General features: G+C 40.9%; 1 protein-coding gene across 1 annotated transcript in view; it reads right to left on the bottom strand.

Moving 5' to 3' along the window:
• ablim2 (actin binding LIM protein family, member 2) overlaps positions 1-15,648 on the bottom strand; it is a 245,136-nt gene that overhangs the window by 28,936 nt on the left and 200,552 nt on the right. Inside the window, 2 exon segments of the mRNA XM_078164135.1 lie at positions 9,864-9,917; positions 12,132-12,239. Coding sequence (XP_078020261.1) covers positions 9,864-9,917; positions 12,132-12,239 — 162 coding nt within the window.

Genomic DNA, 15,648 nt, shown 5'->3' with positions numbered 1-15,648 from the left:
TCTCCTTGCCTCCATCTTTGTTTTGATGAACTTCCTGCCACTGACTGAGACCTCTGCTGACCTACTCGGGTAAAAAAACATCAGCACCATCTAGATGACCAAAAAAGCAATTGATTTTATTATTCTGGTACCAAAAAGGGTCAGGCTGAGTGCCCACCAGACCCCCGGCTGAAAGAGCTTGAACATGCTGACGTACTGCGGTAAGCTGTTGTGTCATTTCCGGTGTTTCTGTGATAGTGTCTCTGTGCTGCTCTAGTGTACTCCTACCAACTTGTATTCTGTTTTTCCTCACTTCAGTTGCTTAACATCTACTTCATGTCTTAATCCACACTAGTTCTGTTTAAGCACTTATAGCTCTCCTCTTTTTAACGACTTTCTTGCTAATCTTAGCTGTTGTTTGCACGTTATTAGCCTTGTTAGCTACATTAGCTTAACACTTAGCAGTGGCTTCTCCTTCTCCTGTACTTTCTTGCTTGGTGTGCCACATGTTCAGTTATACCTCTGCCTCCTTTAGTGACAGTGGTGAATGTAACAAGTCTAGTTTATTTGCTGCGTTGGAGGCTAGGCTTAGTGAATTGGAAGGAAAATCACTCTGTAGCTGCGGTAGTTAGCCAGCCCCCTGTGGCCAGCGTGGAGCCACTTAGCATAGCCTCTGCTTCCCCGGTAACCCCCATGCAGCCGGGAGGCTGGGTAACTGTCCGGGAGAAGCGTAGTACCAAGCCGAAGCCCACTGTTCACCACCAGCCTGTTTATGGTTCCAACCGTTTTTCCCCCCTCAGCGACACACCTGCTGAGGAGAAAACTCTGGTCATTGGCAGCTCTATTTTGAGAAACGTGAAGTTAGCAACACCAGCGGCCATAGTCAAATGTATCCCTGGGACCAGAGCGGGCAACACTGAGTCAAATTTAAAACTGCTGGCTAAGGCTAAATGTAGATTTAATAAGATTGTTATTCACGTCGGCGGCAATGACACCCGGTTACGCCAATCGGAGGTCACAAAAATTAATGTTGCCCCGGTGTGTGAATATGCTAAAACTATGTCGGACTCTGTAGTTTTCTCTGGACCCCTCCCAAAACGGACCACTGATGAGATGTTTAGCCGGAAGTCAATATTAATTGCTGGCTGTCCAGGTGGTGTCCAGCCAACAATGTGGGTTTTGTTAATCATTGGTAAACTTTCTGGGAAAAACTTGGTCTGATAAGGAGAGACGGCATTCATCCCACTTTGGATGGAGCTGCTCTCATATCTAGAAACCTGGCCATGTTTATTAGTTATTCAAAACCCTGACAACCCAGAGTTGAGACCAGGAATCAGAGTCACAGTCTTACACGCTTCTCTGAGCTTCTAGTGCAGTTACCAACCCATAGTGTACGACATCTATTGCACGTCTGTCCGTCCTGGAAGAGGGATCCCTCCTCAGTTGCTCTTCCTGAGGTTTCTACCATTTTTTCCCCTGTTAAAGGTTTTTTTGGGGGGAGTTTTTCCTTATCCGCTGCGAGGGTCCTAAGGACAGAGGGATGTCATATGCTGTAAAGCCCTGTGAGGCAAATTGTGATTTGTGATATTGGGCTTTATAAATAAAATTGACTGATTGATTGATAGTTTTATATAAACAGTGTCTGTCCCCCGACCACCTAAATGATCTAAATCTAAAATTAAACAAAGAGGAGTTGTGCATAACAACCTAATACAAATTAAAACCTCTTCTGTGACTGAAAGACAATACAGGAGAATTAAATGTGGACTGTTAAATATCAGGTCTCTAACATCTAAAGCAGTATAAGTAAATGAATTAATATCAGATAATCATATTGATTTACTCAGCCTCACTGAAACCTGGCTGTGTCAAGATGAATATGTCAGTCTAAATGAATCCAATCCTCCCAGTCATAATAATACCAACATCCCTCGAGGCAGCAGCCGAGGAAGGGGAGTTGCAGCCATTTTTAACTCTAGTCTGTTAATCAGCCCTAAACCTAAACTAGATTATAATTCCTTTGAAAGCCTTGTTCTTAGTCTTTTACATCCGACCTGGAAAACCTAGCAGCAACTTTTATTTGTTATAGTGTACCATGCTCCTGGCCCGTATTCTGAATTTGTATCTGAATTCCCACAGTTTTTATCCAGTTTAGTTCTTAAATCAGATAAAGTTATTATTGTAGGTGATTTTAACATTCATGTTGACGTTGATAATGACTCCCTGGCTACTGCGTTTATTCTATTATTAGACTTCATTGGCTTCAGTCAGGGTGTACATAAACCCACTCACTGTTTTAACCATACCCTCGATCTAGTTCCGACGTATGGAATTGAAACTGATAACAGTCTTTCCACAGAATCCCTCTCTATCAGATCATTATTTAATAACTTTTGATTTCTTCCGACTTGATTACACGCCACTCAGCAACAGTTACTATACTAGATGTTTATCAGGTAGTACTGTCGCAACATTTAAGGCAAAGATTCCATCGACGAATTTGAATACCATGTCCTTCTGTAACAGAGGTTTCCCGTACCAACTTTAAACTCTCCCGAATTGATCATCTTGTTGATAGCGCTGCAGGCTGACTGCAGTCTCACTGCGAACAACACTCGACTCTGTAGCACCTCTTAAAAAGAAGTTAACAAAGCAAGTTCGCTCCTTGGTACAACTCTCAAACCTGAAAATTAAAACAAATATCATGAAAATTTGAAAGGAATTGGCGATTAACCAAACTGGAAGAGTCTTGCTTAGTCTGGGAACAAAGTCAGCGCAGTGGCATGTGTACTAACAGGAACTAAGAAACGAGATCATATTTTTCCTGTTTTAGCTTCTCTGCACTGGCTCCCTGTAAAATCCAAAATTGAATTTAAAATCCTTCTCCTAACGTACAAAGCTTTAAATGGTCATGCTCATAGTGCCACATTATCCCACCAGAACACTGCGCTCTGAGAATGCAGGGTTACTCGTGGTCCAAAAAGTCTCCAAAAGTAGATCAGGAGCCAGAGCCTTCAGCTATCAGGCTCCTCTCCTGTGGAATAATCTTCCTGTTGCGGTCCGGGCGGCACACAACGTCTCCACATTTAAGACTAGACTTAAGACTTTCCTTTTTGATAAAGCTTATAGTTAGGGCTGGCTCAGGCTTGCCTTGTACCAGCCCCTAGTTCAGCTGACTTAGGCCTAGTCTGCTGGAGGACCTCCTATAATACACCGAGCACCTTCTCGCCTTTGCTAACACTCATGTCCTGTTACTGCATCCCGCTAACTCGGCTGTAGTGCATGTCACTAACTCGGCTTCTTCTCCGGAGCCTTTGTGCTCCACTGTCTCGCAGGTTAACTCATATCGCAGCGGTGCTTGGATAGTGTGATGTGTGTGGTTGTGCTGCTGCCGTGGTCCTGCCTGATGCCTCCTGCTGCTGTTATCATTAGTCATACTTCTACTGTTATTATACACATATGATTATTGTCACATATGTATACTATCAGATATTAATATATACTTTCAACATATTGTACTACAATAGCCATAATTAGAATTAATTAATGTTGTTGTAAGCTACTGTCATTACTGTCTGTCTTGCATCTCTCTCTGTCTCTGTCTCTCTGTCTGTCTCGTTGATCTGTTCTGTACGACATCTATTGCACGTCTGTCCATCCTGGAAGAGGGATCCCTCCTCACTTGCTCTTCCTGAGGTTTCTACCATTTTTTCCCCGTTAAAGGGTTTTTTGGGGGAGTTTTTCCTTATCTGCTGCGAGGGTCCTAAGGACAGAGGGATGTTGTATGCTGTAAAGCCCTGTGAGGCAAATTATGCTTTGTGTTACTGGGCTTTATAAATAAAACTGATTGATTGAAAAGTTGCATTAAAATGTGTATTTGCAAAAATCAGTAATGTATATAACAGAAGATCGATACTTGGTGTCCGTGTATCAATACAATATCACTAGGCAAAATATCGCAATACTATGCTGTATCGATTCTCCCCTCCACCCCTACTGATATGACTCTAACAGTACCTAGATTTTCAGAATGTTGTTTGGTCCACGATTTAATCATATCCCTATTCAAGTTAGTGGAGTGCTAAACTGAAAGTAGGGGGTTCAGTCGGTGGAAGTCTCTGGTGCGCCTGCTCTATGGGCCCAATGATGAGGAACCAGTGTGAATAATCCTAGGACAGTGCCAATTATCCTAGTAATTTTATATGCAGCAGTTGAACCTTTTTTACTTGCATGTGCATGCCCCCTGGAACACCTCTCAGCCAATTTTTCACAGTTGCTACTTGCGAGATTGCATCAACAAAATAAAAAAATCCCGTGGCCCATAAAACGTTTTCCCGATAGAACATTATAATAAAAATTACGTCTGTAAAGCTGTTGACAGGACACCTCCAACTGTAAACCAGTTCAGTCCTGACTCTATGATGACTTTTTGACCCAGGGAAGTTTAATGTGTAAAAATCCATGTTGTCATCACAATGTAATGTCTATGAGCTGAGCATGAACTCAAGGGCAGGGCCAGCGTGGGTTACATCACTGGGTTACATACCACAGCAACTCCATTGGAATGAATTGGTGCCATTTTGGCATCTGGTATCCAGGCATCATTGTACTTCTATTCTGATGTGCAGCTCTGATTTTATGCAGTTTTGTCCAGAATTAGGATGCCTCAAATTTCACCTGTTTGCGTGCTGAACAAAACTTACAACACACGACATGTTAAAATGTGTTACCATGTACACTGCATTCTAGATAATAGCAGCCTAACTTTGGTGAAAGCCCTCTCATCGTTTACATGCCTTGACCAATGGGCCAAATTCCCACAAAGTAAGTGGAGTCCATTCAAACCTAATGTCACTTTACCAAGCTCCAAGGTTAAACCATTAGGAGCAGTATTTAAAAAACAGAGTAGATAAAGCAGATAAATTATTTTTTCTTGTTTTTTTGGAAGCCAACACACCTTGTGAGTGACCTCATGTCTGCTTATATGCATAAAAACCAGGATGCTGACAGACACTTCATACATCTGTAGGACGATGGCATATGCAGCTGATTTACTTGTCATATTCAATTCAGATGAATATTTCCTCAGGTGATAAGAGTTGCTCAGACTCCTTTGTCCATGTGTTCTGAGTGACCCTGTCATGTGCATGTATATCTTGAGAGCATCTACAGTGAAAACCATACAACATACAAACAATGGTTAGGAGGGACACACTGAGATAGAAACTGATCAGTACAATACTAATGCCACCACACAAAGTGAATCATGTACCCAATCACTTACAGTGGACACGGTCACAGCATCAATACTAAACCCAACAAATGAGCTGGTGAGATGAGTGCAGACATGCATCAACGAGGTGAGTACATTATCACCTGAGAGCCCCAATGTCAACAATCAGTCCCAAATGGGTTGGATTGTAAAAAAAAACAATATTTAAAGTGTGGCTGTGTTGCAGTGTCAGATCAGATATGAAATGTAACTAGTGAGAAAAGCTCTCTCTTCTTGCAACATCCCAATTAGTGATTTCAAAGCTAGTCTTTTGCTTTTGCCACCTAACGAAAATGTCTGTGACAACACTGAATGGGGGGGTGGGGGGGGGGGGGGGGGGATTGGTTAGAGATGCGACCTACTTAAATGTTTCATCCTGTACAGCAGGGTCAATGCTCTTCTTTCTGTCATCCAAACTTTTGGGTAGTACAATTCAATGGTTTTTTTTATTTTGGTTGTTTTGTCATAACATTGTCTGCCATCTTGATGATCAATCTTAATAGATTCTGCACTTGTCTAACTTGTAACACATGAACAAATGTTTGAATGCAACACTTTTGGTTTTGCTCCCATATTTCACAGGTTTAAAGGGGAACTATGCCCATTTTCAAAATTCATATATGTCATTCCTCTGGTGTAAGGCAGTCCAAAAGACGCATAAACCTGATCAACTCTCTCCCAAATCCAAAAGCTACAGTGCTACAACACAAATTTGTGATGTCATAGGGTATAAAGTCTGGAGCTGCTCCATAGACAATGAATAGTGAAAGATGTTGTAGATGACACTGAGAGCAGCCAGGAGAATATCTGGAGTATATGGGTACATTTTCCTAATTCAGAACTGAGAACACAACAATAGAATACAGCTCATTCAGGTATAAAAAAGAAAACATACAAAATCAGACTGCAATTCATTGTCTACAGAGCAGCTCCAGACGTAATACCCTATAGCATCACAAGTTAGAGACTTCCTTCTCTGATTCCTGGCTTTAAAAGAGAGTAAATCATGTGCAGAAACACTGATCATTGATCAAACCATGACAATAACATACTAAAATTCTTAATTTAGGAGGTGTTTCCCTTTAAGTTTTTATGCAGCTAATAGATTTTTCCCCTCAAATTTTGGTTTCAAATTAGTTCAAATCCATGTTAGTGAGCACTTCTCCTTTTCCATGCTAATTTATTCACCTGACAGCTGTAGTGTAGTGATGTGCTTGGATTTTTCTGAAGTGATCTGTTAGATGTCTCTCTCCTCCCTCAGAGTGTGTGCATGTGTTTAAGTGTGAGTGGATGATGCAAGGCAGGTGGGGATTGCTGATTGGCTCGTTCGAAGGGATTGATGTCCCTTCGTTGGAGATTGGTCCAGCAGGTGACAGAAGACTCTTTGAACTCCAGCTTACTGAAGCTCTTCCCTCCTTTCACCTCTGTCACTGCCAGCAAAAGCCAGCATTTAGACTATGTGTGTTGATTTATCTGTAGGTAACTGGAAGCAAAATAATTTGACTTTGTGAGTTAGCGTGTTTAGCAGTGTGCTTTGTAGTGTTATTAGTTTCTGGTATACTTTTGTTTAGTCACTGTAAAATAGAGCACTTTTAGGCCCTGATCACACAGTGCGTCACACTGCCTTTTTTTAATTGAATGCCAATAGTAACACAAAAAAAGAAAAAAAACTTGCTGCGCCATTTTATTGTTGCCAGGAAACCACAGACTCGCCTCCTAAGGTTATTCTAACTTTCCCGTGTAATCAATCTACCGTTTATTTATTTATCTTAGTTATTTGACAGTAATTAGTCTCTAGTTCCTACAATGGACAAGCAGAGTGTACCTGCTCTTTCTCTGGTTGAGGGCGAGAGGCTGTCAGCAAATAGTTTTGGACACAGGGAAACGGAGATCTATGTGGGTACACAAGACCCTAAAAAAGAGGGTGGATCATGGGGAGTACCACCAGCTGGTCAAGGAACTTTGCCTCCATGATGGCCGTTTCCAGACATATTTTAAGAGGACTCAGGGGCAGTTTGACAACCTACTGTCTATCGTCGGGCCATATAGCTCTAAGTATCCAGCAACAGCTACCACCAGTTTCAACTGTAAACTTGTTGTGACCATGATGAAAAAAGAGATGAAGTGGGCCGTTTTTCTGCTATGAGTTGTTCTTTTTTTAACTCGAGGAGTTCCGAGTGCTGCGGCAAAAACGCTAGGCACTTAAAGCGCAGAAATGCGGGGTGCATTGCAATCATTGCTTCATTCTCATTAAAATCCATTACAAAAAGGCACCTCCAGCTGCTAAAACACTTTCTGTGTAATCAGGGCCTTAAGTAAGTAGGGTTGAGTAGCCCATTATGTTTGGCATTGCCACATTTTCTGAGATAAGATAAGATAAACTTTATAGTTTCATATTGCAGAAGTTTAGGTTAGAAACGTGTCTCTAGTTCAACATTTGCTTTTTGTGTTAGGTAAGTTTGAGGCCAAGTATACCTTTGTTTGTTGTTTTGGGCACTGCTCTGCTGAAGTCTAATAAACTGCTTACTTTGTTTTCTGAAATACTATATAACTAGCCTTTGTTGGGAGTGGGAAGAGTGGGGAGTCACACTGCATGTCCAGGTTTCCCCTTGACAGGGGACATAACAATATCGAGATGCTGATTAAAGAGTATCATTGCTACACAGGTGTGCCTTAGGACAGTCACAATAAAAGGCCACTCTAAAATGTGCTGTTAGATTACACAACACAATGCCACAGATGGCAAAAGTTTTGAAGGAATGTCCACCAGAGCTGTTGCCTACAAACTGAGTGTTAATTTCACTGCCATATGACGTTTCCAATGTTGTTTCCCTGAATTTGGCAGTACATCCAACTGGCCACACAACTGCACAGGTCGGTTATGATGACAAACTGCTGTCAAGACAAGACCTTGGCGAGGACATTACACAGGCAGATGAGCTTCCCTGCAGAGGTGTTGTACAGTAGTCGGGGGAAAGTGTAACTGATTACTCAGGGCCTGAGTGGGAGGGGGGTCTCAAAAAGCCTGAAATGACAAGTTTGGTTTTATTTGATTTTTTTTTTATTTATAAGTAATTAGTGCCATAACTAAATTAAAATTGGCTGAATAAATTGGTTGAGAGATTGACCTTTGTATTAAAAATAGTGGAAGCTCCCCAAGGCCCCTCAGACCCACAATTTGGTGCTATGCCCCTGCTTCCCTCAGACAGGTTCTGATGGTTTATACAGAAATTCACCTCTTTTGGTCTTGCCCCAAGCTAAACAAGCTCTGGTTAGATATTTTAAAGTGCTTTTCAGAAGTATATAGCTATAATATTACACCAGACACACACACTGCCACCTTGGGTGGAACCTGACATCTATTAGCTCTGTACTACTTGCAACAAAAGACAATATAATATGGCACGGTTGTGGCAAAAAGGAATATTTTAACTCTTTGGAAAACTGGGATGTGTCGTCTTTTAAGACCTAGTTGGCAGAAATGACCAACTTTGTTACACACAGAGAGAGTTAGATACAGAGTTTCTCTCAACTCCATAATCTTTGATAAAATATGGCAACCATTCATGTCCTATTCATCGAGAATGGCCTAAAGAGTTTGCATGTATGTATTTATATGCTTGTTCATAATGGTTTGTACAAACAGCATGTGTACCCATGCTATATGTGTATCTCATTTTGTAGACATCCATTCTGCAGTTGGTGCTGAACATTATGCTGGTCGTACTGCCTATAAGAGCATTATTCATTTTGTGTTGTTCTTTTTTTTCTTCTTTTCGTTTATTCATCTCCTAGGGTGGGTGACTTGTAGGTGTGTTGTTTGTATAAAAATCTGAAAATCTATAAATAAAATATTTAGTTGTGCAAATCCTTTGTTATATCAGCTGTTCAGTAGGCTGGTCTCAGATAAATTTGCAGGTGAAGATGCTGGATGTGTAGGTCCTGAGCTGGTGTGGCTACACGTGGTCTGTGATTGTGAGGCCAGTTGGATGTATTGCCAAATTCACAGAAACATCATTAGAAATGTCTTATGATAGTGAAATGAACATTCATTTGATGGGCAACAGCTTTAGTGGACATGCCTGCAGTAAGCATGCCAATGGCACGCTCCCTAAAAACTTGTATCATCTGTGGCATTGTGTTGTGTGATCAAACTGCACACTTTAAAGTGTCGTTTTATTGTGACCATCTCAAGGCACACCTGTAATGATGCTATTTAATTAGCATTTTGATATGCCATACCTATCAGGTGGATGGATTATCTTAGAAAAGGAGAAGTGCTCACTAACATGGATTTTAACACATTTGTGACCACAATTTGAGAAAAATATCTATTGAGTACATAAAAAAGTCTTAGATCTTTAATCTAAACCTGTCAAAAATGGGAGCACAAGTGTTGCATTTAAATTTTTTGTTCCATACAGAATGGGTGCAGTACTCTTACACCATCCCTGTGCATGTTGATCAGTGGGGTCTACTAGATGAGTGCAGGTCTGAGAGAAAAGAGGGGAAACTGGGATAAACAGATGACGAGATGACAGGCAGGCAACATGCAACACATCGTGCAGAGACCAGACCAGAGAAAGAAGTGTTAAGAGGAAGTAGACTGTACCATGCTGTTTGTAGATGGGAGGTTTTCTATAGATATTATCTTTGACCAGAGTCTCTGAAGATGTGAACAGACGCAGAGGAAAGAAAATGGAAGAAGCCAACATGGGAGGAAGAGAAAGAAAGAGAGAGTATGGGGAAAAAGAAGCATGAGTTAGCAGTTATTGAGGGATGAGATATTTTGAAGAAGCAAAACGGGGCTGCAGTATAGCGTGATTCAAGACATTTGTCATTGTAATTATGGCACATCAGAAACATCAACACTTTTCATATTATTCATGCAACCTATTCAAAATATATCAATATATATTGGTTGTTGTGATTGGGAAATTATTTGATACAGACCAAGTCAATGACACTCAAAGAATATCAGAAACCACACATGGTCCCCAGGCATCAAACAGTCAACTTGTACTAGCATTCTTCAGTGATTCTCAAATCAGAGAGGGGACCTTAATTAATAAGACAAACATGACAACATTAAAGAAAAAGTTGGAAAATTATATTTATTTATTTATTTATTTATTTATAATAATAATAAAGTCTTGTTGCATTAACTGAACATCTATGATGAACTGCCCCTAGAGGATAATGTGGACAGTATGTTTTCCCTGATTCTGATCTGATCTATTTTAGTGTCAGTGGAGCCTCCAACAGAGATTCTAAGTAACAGCTGTCACACATTAAACCACAGCAGAGTCAAGACTCAATATAATGACATATGTGGGTCATTCCCCTGGCTTGTTTCACTCTTTCCTCCGTGAGAGAATTAAAGTAATAAAGGATATACTGTTGTCAACTCCTGTCCAAATGTAGTGTAAATGCCTATCATGTCAGATCATTACTGTCAAAAAGCAATTGCTCTGAAACAGTAAGGACACTGGGAGTAAAAAAGCCGTAGAGACATACAGGATACAATCCAGAAGCCAAAGGCAAGAAGTGAAGTCTTCACTATACAGTACAAAGACACTGGGCCTAATGCCAGAACCACAAATGAGTGATTAAAGGGTATGAGCTATGTCCAGGGGCCAGATGCATAAAACTCTAGGTGCTTCTCAAAGTCAAGGACGGACCCCTAAAATTTCAAGGAGGATATGTCATCTAACCCCACCAAAGGACTGTTCCAATGTCAAGGACTTTCAAATTCTACAGAGGCCTGAGTCATGCATGTGTGTATCCTCAGCAGGTATAAAGTACCCACACTTTTTTGTGCACAATTTGCCAGAGGATTTTGATACAATTGATAAAATTGTTCAAAACAAAATTGATAAAATAATCTTGCTTAAAATGTTGAAAAGCATGTTTCATTTGGAGATCAGTTCTTCTTTTACTCACTTAAATATTCGCTTTAAAGAAAATTTTGACCATCAATCAATCAATCAATCAATTTTATTTATAAAGCCCAATATCACAAATCACAATTTGCCTCACAGGGCTTTACAGCATACAACATCCCTCTGTTCTTTGGACCCTCACAGCGGTCCAGACCATGGGTGCCCAAACTTTTGCATGCCATCATATAAAATCTGGAACATTTTGGAATTATAGTGTGATTCTATATGTGAGTCTGTGTATATACTGTAAATGGTTCAGTGATTTAAATCAGTGCCATGAAAGGACTTTTCAGCTGTTGTCTGTAGTCCACTCTGAAAAGGGATTAGGGTGTGATGAGGGGCATTACCTATAGTATAATCTAGAAATACACTCTCCCTTAAAGTCATGAGACTCAAATTGTAGAACAACATTAGAGAGTACCCAAATTATTACAGTACCCTAACACCCTCTAAGTCCCTAGAGGGTTAATGACGCACAACTGGGCGTACTCACTAGCCTGTTCCAGTGCATGTTCACCGATTGCTAGGAGACGTCTTGCCTTGCCTCTGTAGAACCCGACTTGGAAGGATCCTTCCTACCAAGAAAGGATCCTTGACTTCGAGAAGCACCAGCTGCAGATTCATGACTAAAACTCTGTACATAAATTCAGAAATATGCATACACATTCTTTTTGTGAGAGTGATAACATATGCCTGGATGATCCTGGATACTATATTCTCATTACATAAAAGTTGACACTAAAAAGTCACAATGTCTCTGTTAAGTAGTATTATTATTATTATTTTTAAGAGTAGGGGCCAAAGTAGTAATGTCAGCCTGATTCTGTTTCTTGTTTATTGTAATTTCTTACAATCTCCATGTCACAGATGACAGCCTGCTTTACAGAATGTGTTAAGATATAGGAAAATTAAAAGTTGAGTTGTGAGCCATGGCCTACCTGGTACATGGAAATGGCGGGGAGCAGCCACGTATGTAGAAGTAGAGGAAGGAGATTTGCCATCAGAATAGGTGGATAAGCTGGGGGTACTCCGACCACTTTCACTACCTCCAGTTGGGGACAGAGTTGGGTGGGCATTAGATATGAAAGGCAGAAGGGAAAGGGGTTTGGGAGAAAACAAAGGGGGGCAAAAAGGCAGCATTATGGTAAGCATATCAATAACACTCAAAATGAAGCTATGATTATTATATTGATGCAGGTGACTTGATAACCCAGCCGTTAACTGTTCTGAAGCAATGTATAAACTAATTTGCTGAGTTTTTGGTAGAAAATCCTGTTAAGTGATGAGACACAAAAATTATCCTGTAGAGGCTTGAAGGCTACCACATTTGTGTAATGTTAAGCTATGTTTTCCCCAGCCCAAATCTCTATTTCAAGCTATGTCCTTCACGGGGATCCCCAAGCATTAGGTGAGCTTGGTGATGTAATCTACAGAGCATCCTAGTTTTGCCCTGGGGTCTCCTGCCAACCTGTCACATATAGGACGCCACCACAGGACAGCCTTGCTCGGTGGCTGAACCATCTCATGTGGCTCTTCTCATTGCCAAGCAGCAGCACTTAGTTTGAGAACACCCATCCTTCACAGAAGCGTTACCTATATCTAACTCTTTTCATTTTACCTAGAGCTAATGACTATAGGTGAGCTTTGAAATGAAGATTGGCCAGAAAATTGGTAGCTTCGCTTTACATGCAAGCTTTTGTTCACAAGTCAATGTCAGTCTGCCATGTGACCATCACTTATGGGAGTGGAGAATTAGGGTCTGCAACTGCAACCCTTCAACTGGATTCAGCAACCCACCTTTTGAAGTGCCAAACATGGTCAGAAACTAGGAGATGCTGATCTTGACTGTGTGACACTTATGTGGTTAATGCAACCCAGTTTCACTCTGAAGTTGTCAAAGACCAGGACCCAGTCAGTGACAACAAACAAAGTTATGGTGGCAGACGTCCAGGTCCAGTGGGCAGGAGGGGCGGTGGATGGGTCCAACAACCTCCGACATATGGTGTTCGCTTCCCTTATGAATGTAAAGCCAAACCCTGTTCTTTTTTCCCAAAACCCAATCTGGAAATCCATCGGTAAAAAAAAACCAAAAAAAAAAACATTTTTTTTTCTTCCTTTACCTCTGGAGTTTTTCGACTAACGGAAGTGCAGCGGCGATCGCTCACGCCCTTCACTTCCGGCGGTGCCCCCAGGGAATCGCCGTGTTGTTTACAAATACTTAGGGTAGAAAACCTGCAGAGTTTAGCTATATATCACATTTTTCACATCACTATATCACCGTGTAGACTAATCTAATGTTTACGTCTATAAACACAATGATTGAACAAACGTTACTATTTCTGTGTGCACGTTTTGTAATTAATAACATGGTTATCGTAGATTAGCTGGGCTAACTGTTAGCTGTTAACGTTAGCCGTTAGCGGTGTCTGTAATAACCATAGACTGTATAAAAATAAGGTAATAACTCAATAAATGGTTCATGAATAAAATATTTTTTCCAGTGGATATCTTAGTTACAACATGATTGAGCTAGCAAAGCAGTTTCGTGTTGCTATGTGTGGTATTTAGGCCTATTCAGTTATGGGAAATCACGATGTCTAGAAAGCATCAGTGGCTGCAGCTCACAGGGACAGCTAACAGCAGCAGCAAAGCTAACATCAGGACGTCATCTGTTAAAAGCCTCCCGTTGTGGGATACGACATGAAACTACTCCAGTTTGCTCAATCATGTTGTAACTCAGACATCCGCTGGAAAAAAAAAATGTTACGGACGCAGAGCTTGCTGTTTCTGTAGGTACACATTTCCTGGGGACACCTGCACGTCTTGGCCACGCCCCCTCCACTGTGATTGGCTAAAGCGCAGCATGTTCAAACTCAGCACCCCCCCCCCCCCAGTCGTCTTTCACACAGGGCTGCCGACAGATTCTACAATGTAAATTGCGGAATCTGTCTTGAGAGATTACCCAAAACCTAACAGCGTGCTTTTGTTGCCTAAACACAACCATGTGCGTGATTTGGCAAAATGAAGACATATGTGTTTGTTGTTGCAGGAAAAAAACGTTGACTGGCGGTGTTTTACCAACATAGTGCCTTTATTTTGAAAGAGACTGTATGCAAATCATACATTTCCTGTAACAACACAGAGATTTTTTAACACTTTTTCTTTTATTTGTAAAAAAAAAAAAGGATAGACCCTGACTTTGTGACCACCCCCAACCCACTCTCGCTGGGTTCATGAGATAATGTCGGTTCTCAAATTGGAAAAAAAATCAGATGCACAGTTCAGGGCTCTTTGAAAAAGTTCCAGAAAATTTGGCACCCCTTTTTAGACTACTATGAAAATGAATTTGATGCAAATACACTACATTAGTAGCTCTCCTCATATCTAACCTTCCCCTCTACCCCTCTCTCCTTCCCTCCTTTGTTTCTGCCTTTCTGTTTGTGTGTGTGTGTGTGTTTGTTTTATTTTGTACACTATTTATGAATCAAGGAGGAGCTAGGATTACACAGTGTACGAGATATTGTATTCATGAACGGCAATTTGTTACGCTGTCACTCTGTTATATTGAAAATATTAATAAAAACAATTTGAAACCATTATCAGTTTTAGTATATACCATATTGAGAGTATTTTCACCACTCATCTTTTCATCAGACAGCAATTTTCAGCACATCATTTGGTCGTTTGGTCATGGATTTTCCACATCGAGATACGTCATGCAAGGTACAGTCCGTCAGTCCGTCAGAAATAGACCGGGTGTGTGAGCCGTTCTAGGCCGCGGCTGGTGGAGCAGCTTACATTGACTTGAATGGCCGCTATTAGCGCCGGCACCCGCGCCTCGGCCGGACCGCGCGCACCATGGATCCAGTGGGTTGCCATAAATGGGCCTGTCCCAGAGCCATTCAACTACCAGAGGGCTTTTCAAATCTTCTTTTCGAAACCATGTAAAATGAAATGCTCTGATTCAGGGTGCTGAATCAGATCGTGAGGGAGGGAGGGAAGGAGGAAAGCAGTAATTTGTGTCTGTTTGTGTGTAATTTATTTGAGTCTCACCTTTTGTTTTCTTTTCGTATTGTGTATTTTTTGTATTGTTATGGTATCTGTAACTGTTTGTGAGTGAGAGAGTTTTAAAAGAATATTTTGTCTGCACATGATTTAAAACGATAAAATAGCCCTCCAGAGGCAGATCAGTACATCAGTCATTTTTCTTTTGATTACTGAAATGTTTAACCATTATGTTTTATCAGTAAAAATATACCATTTTCACACATAAAAAGCGCAAAGATGTTGAAATCTAGGCATATTCTGCCATCATTACTTGGCTCTCAGAATTCACCAGATTGATGCCTTTAAATAAAAAATATGCAAAATTTTCTCCCAGGGAAAGAATGCCCCCGGACCCCCCTACAGGGTTTGAAACAACGTCTCCAAAAATCCTGTGGGAACACTATATAT

The sequence above is a fragment of the Epinephelus lanceolatus genome, chromosome 22, assembly GCF_041903045.1.
Source record: "Epinephelus lanceolatus isolate andai-2023 chromosome 22, ASM4190304v1, whole genome shotgun sequence".
Taxonomy (NCBI): Eukaryota; Metazoa; Chordata; class Actinopteri; order Perciformes; family Serranidae; genus Epinephelus; species Epinephelus lanceolatus.
The sequence above is the reverse complement of the archived record's forward strand: the minus strand, read 5'-3'. Positions and strand labels throughout refer to the sequence as shown.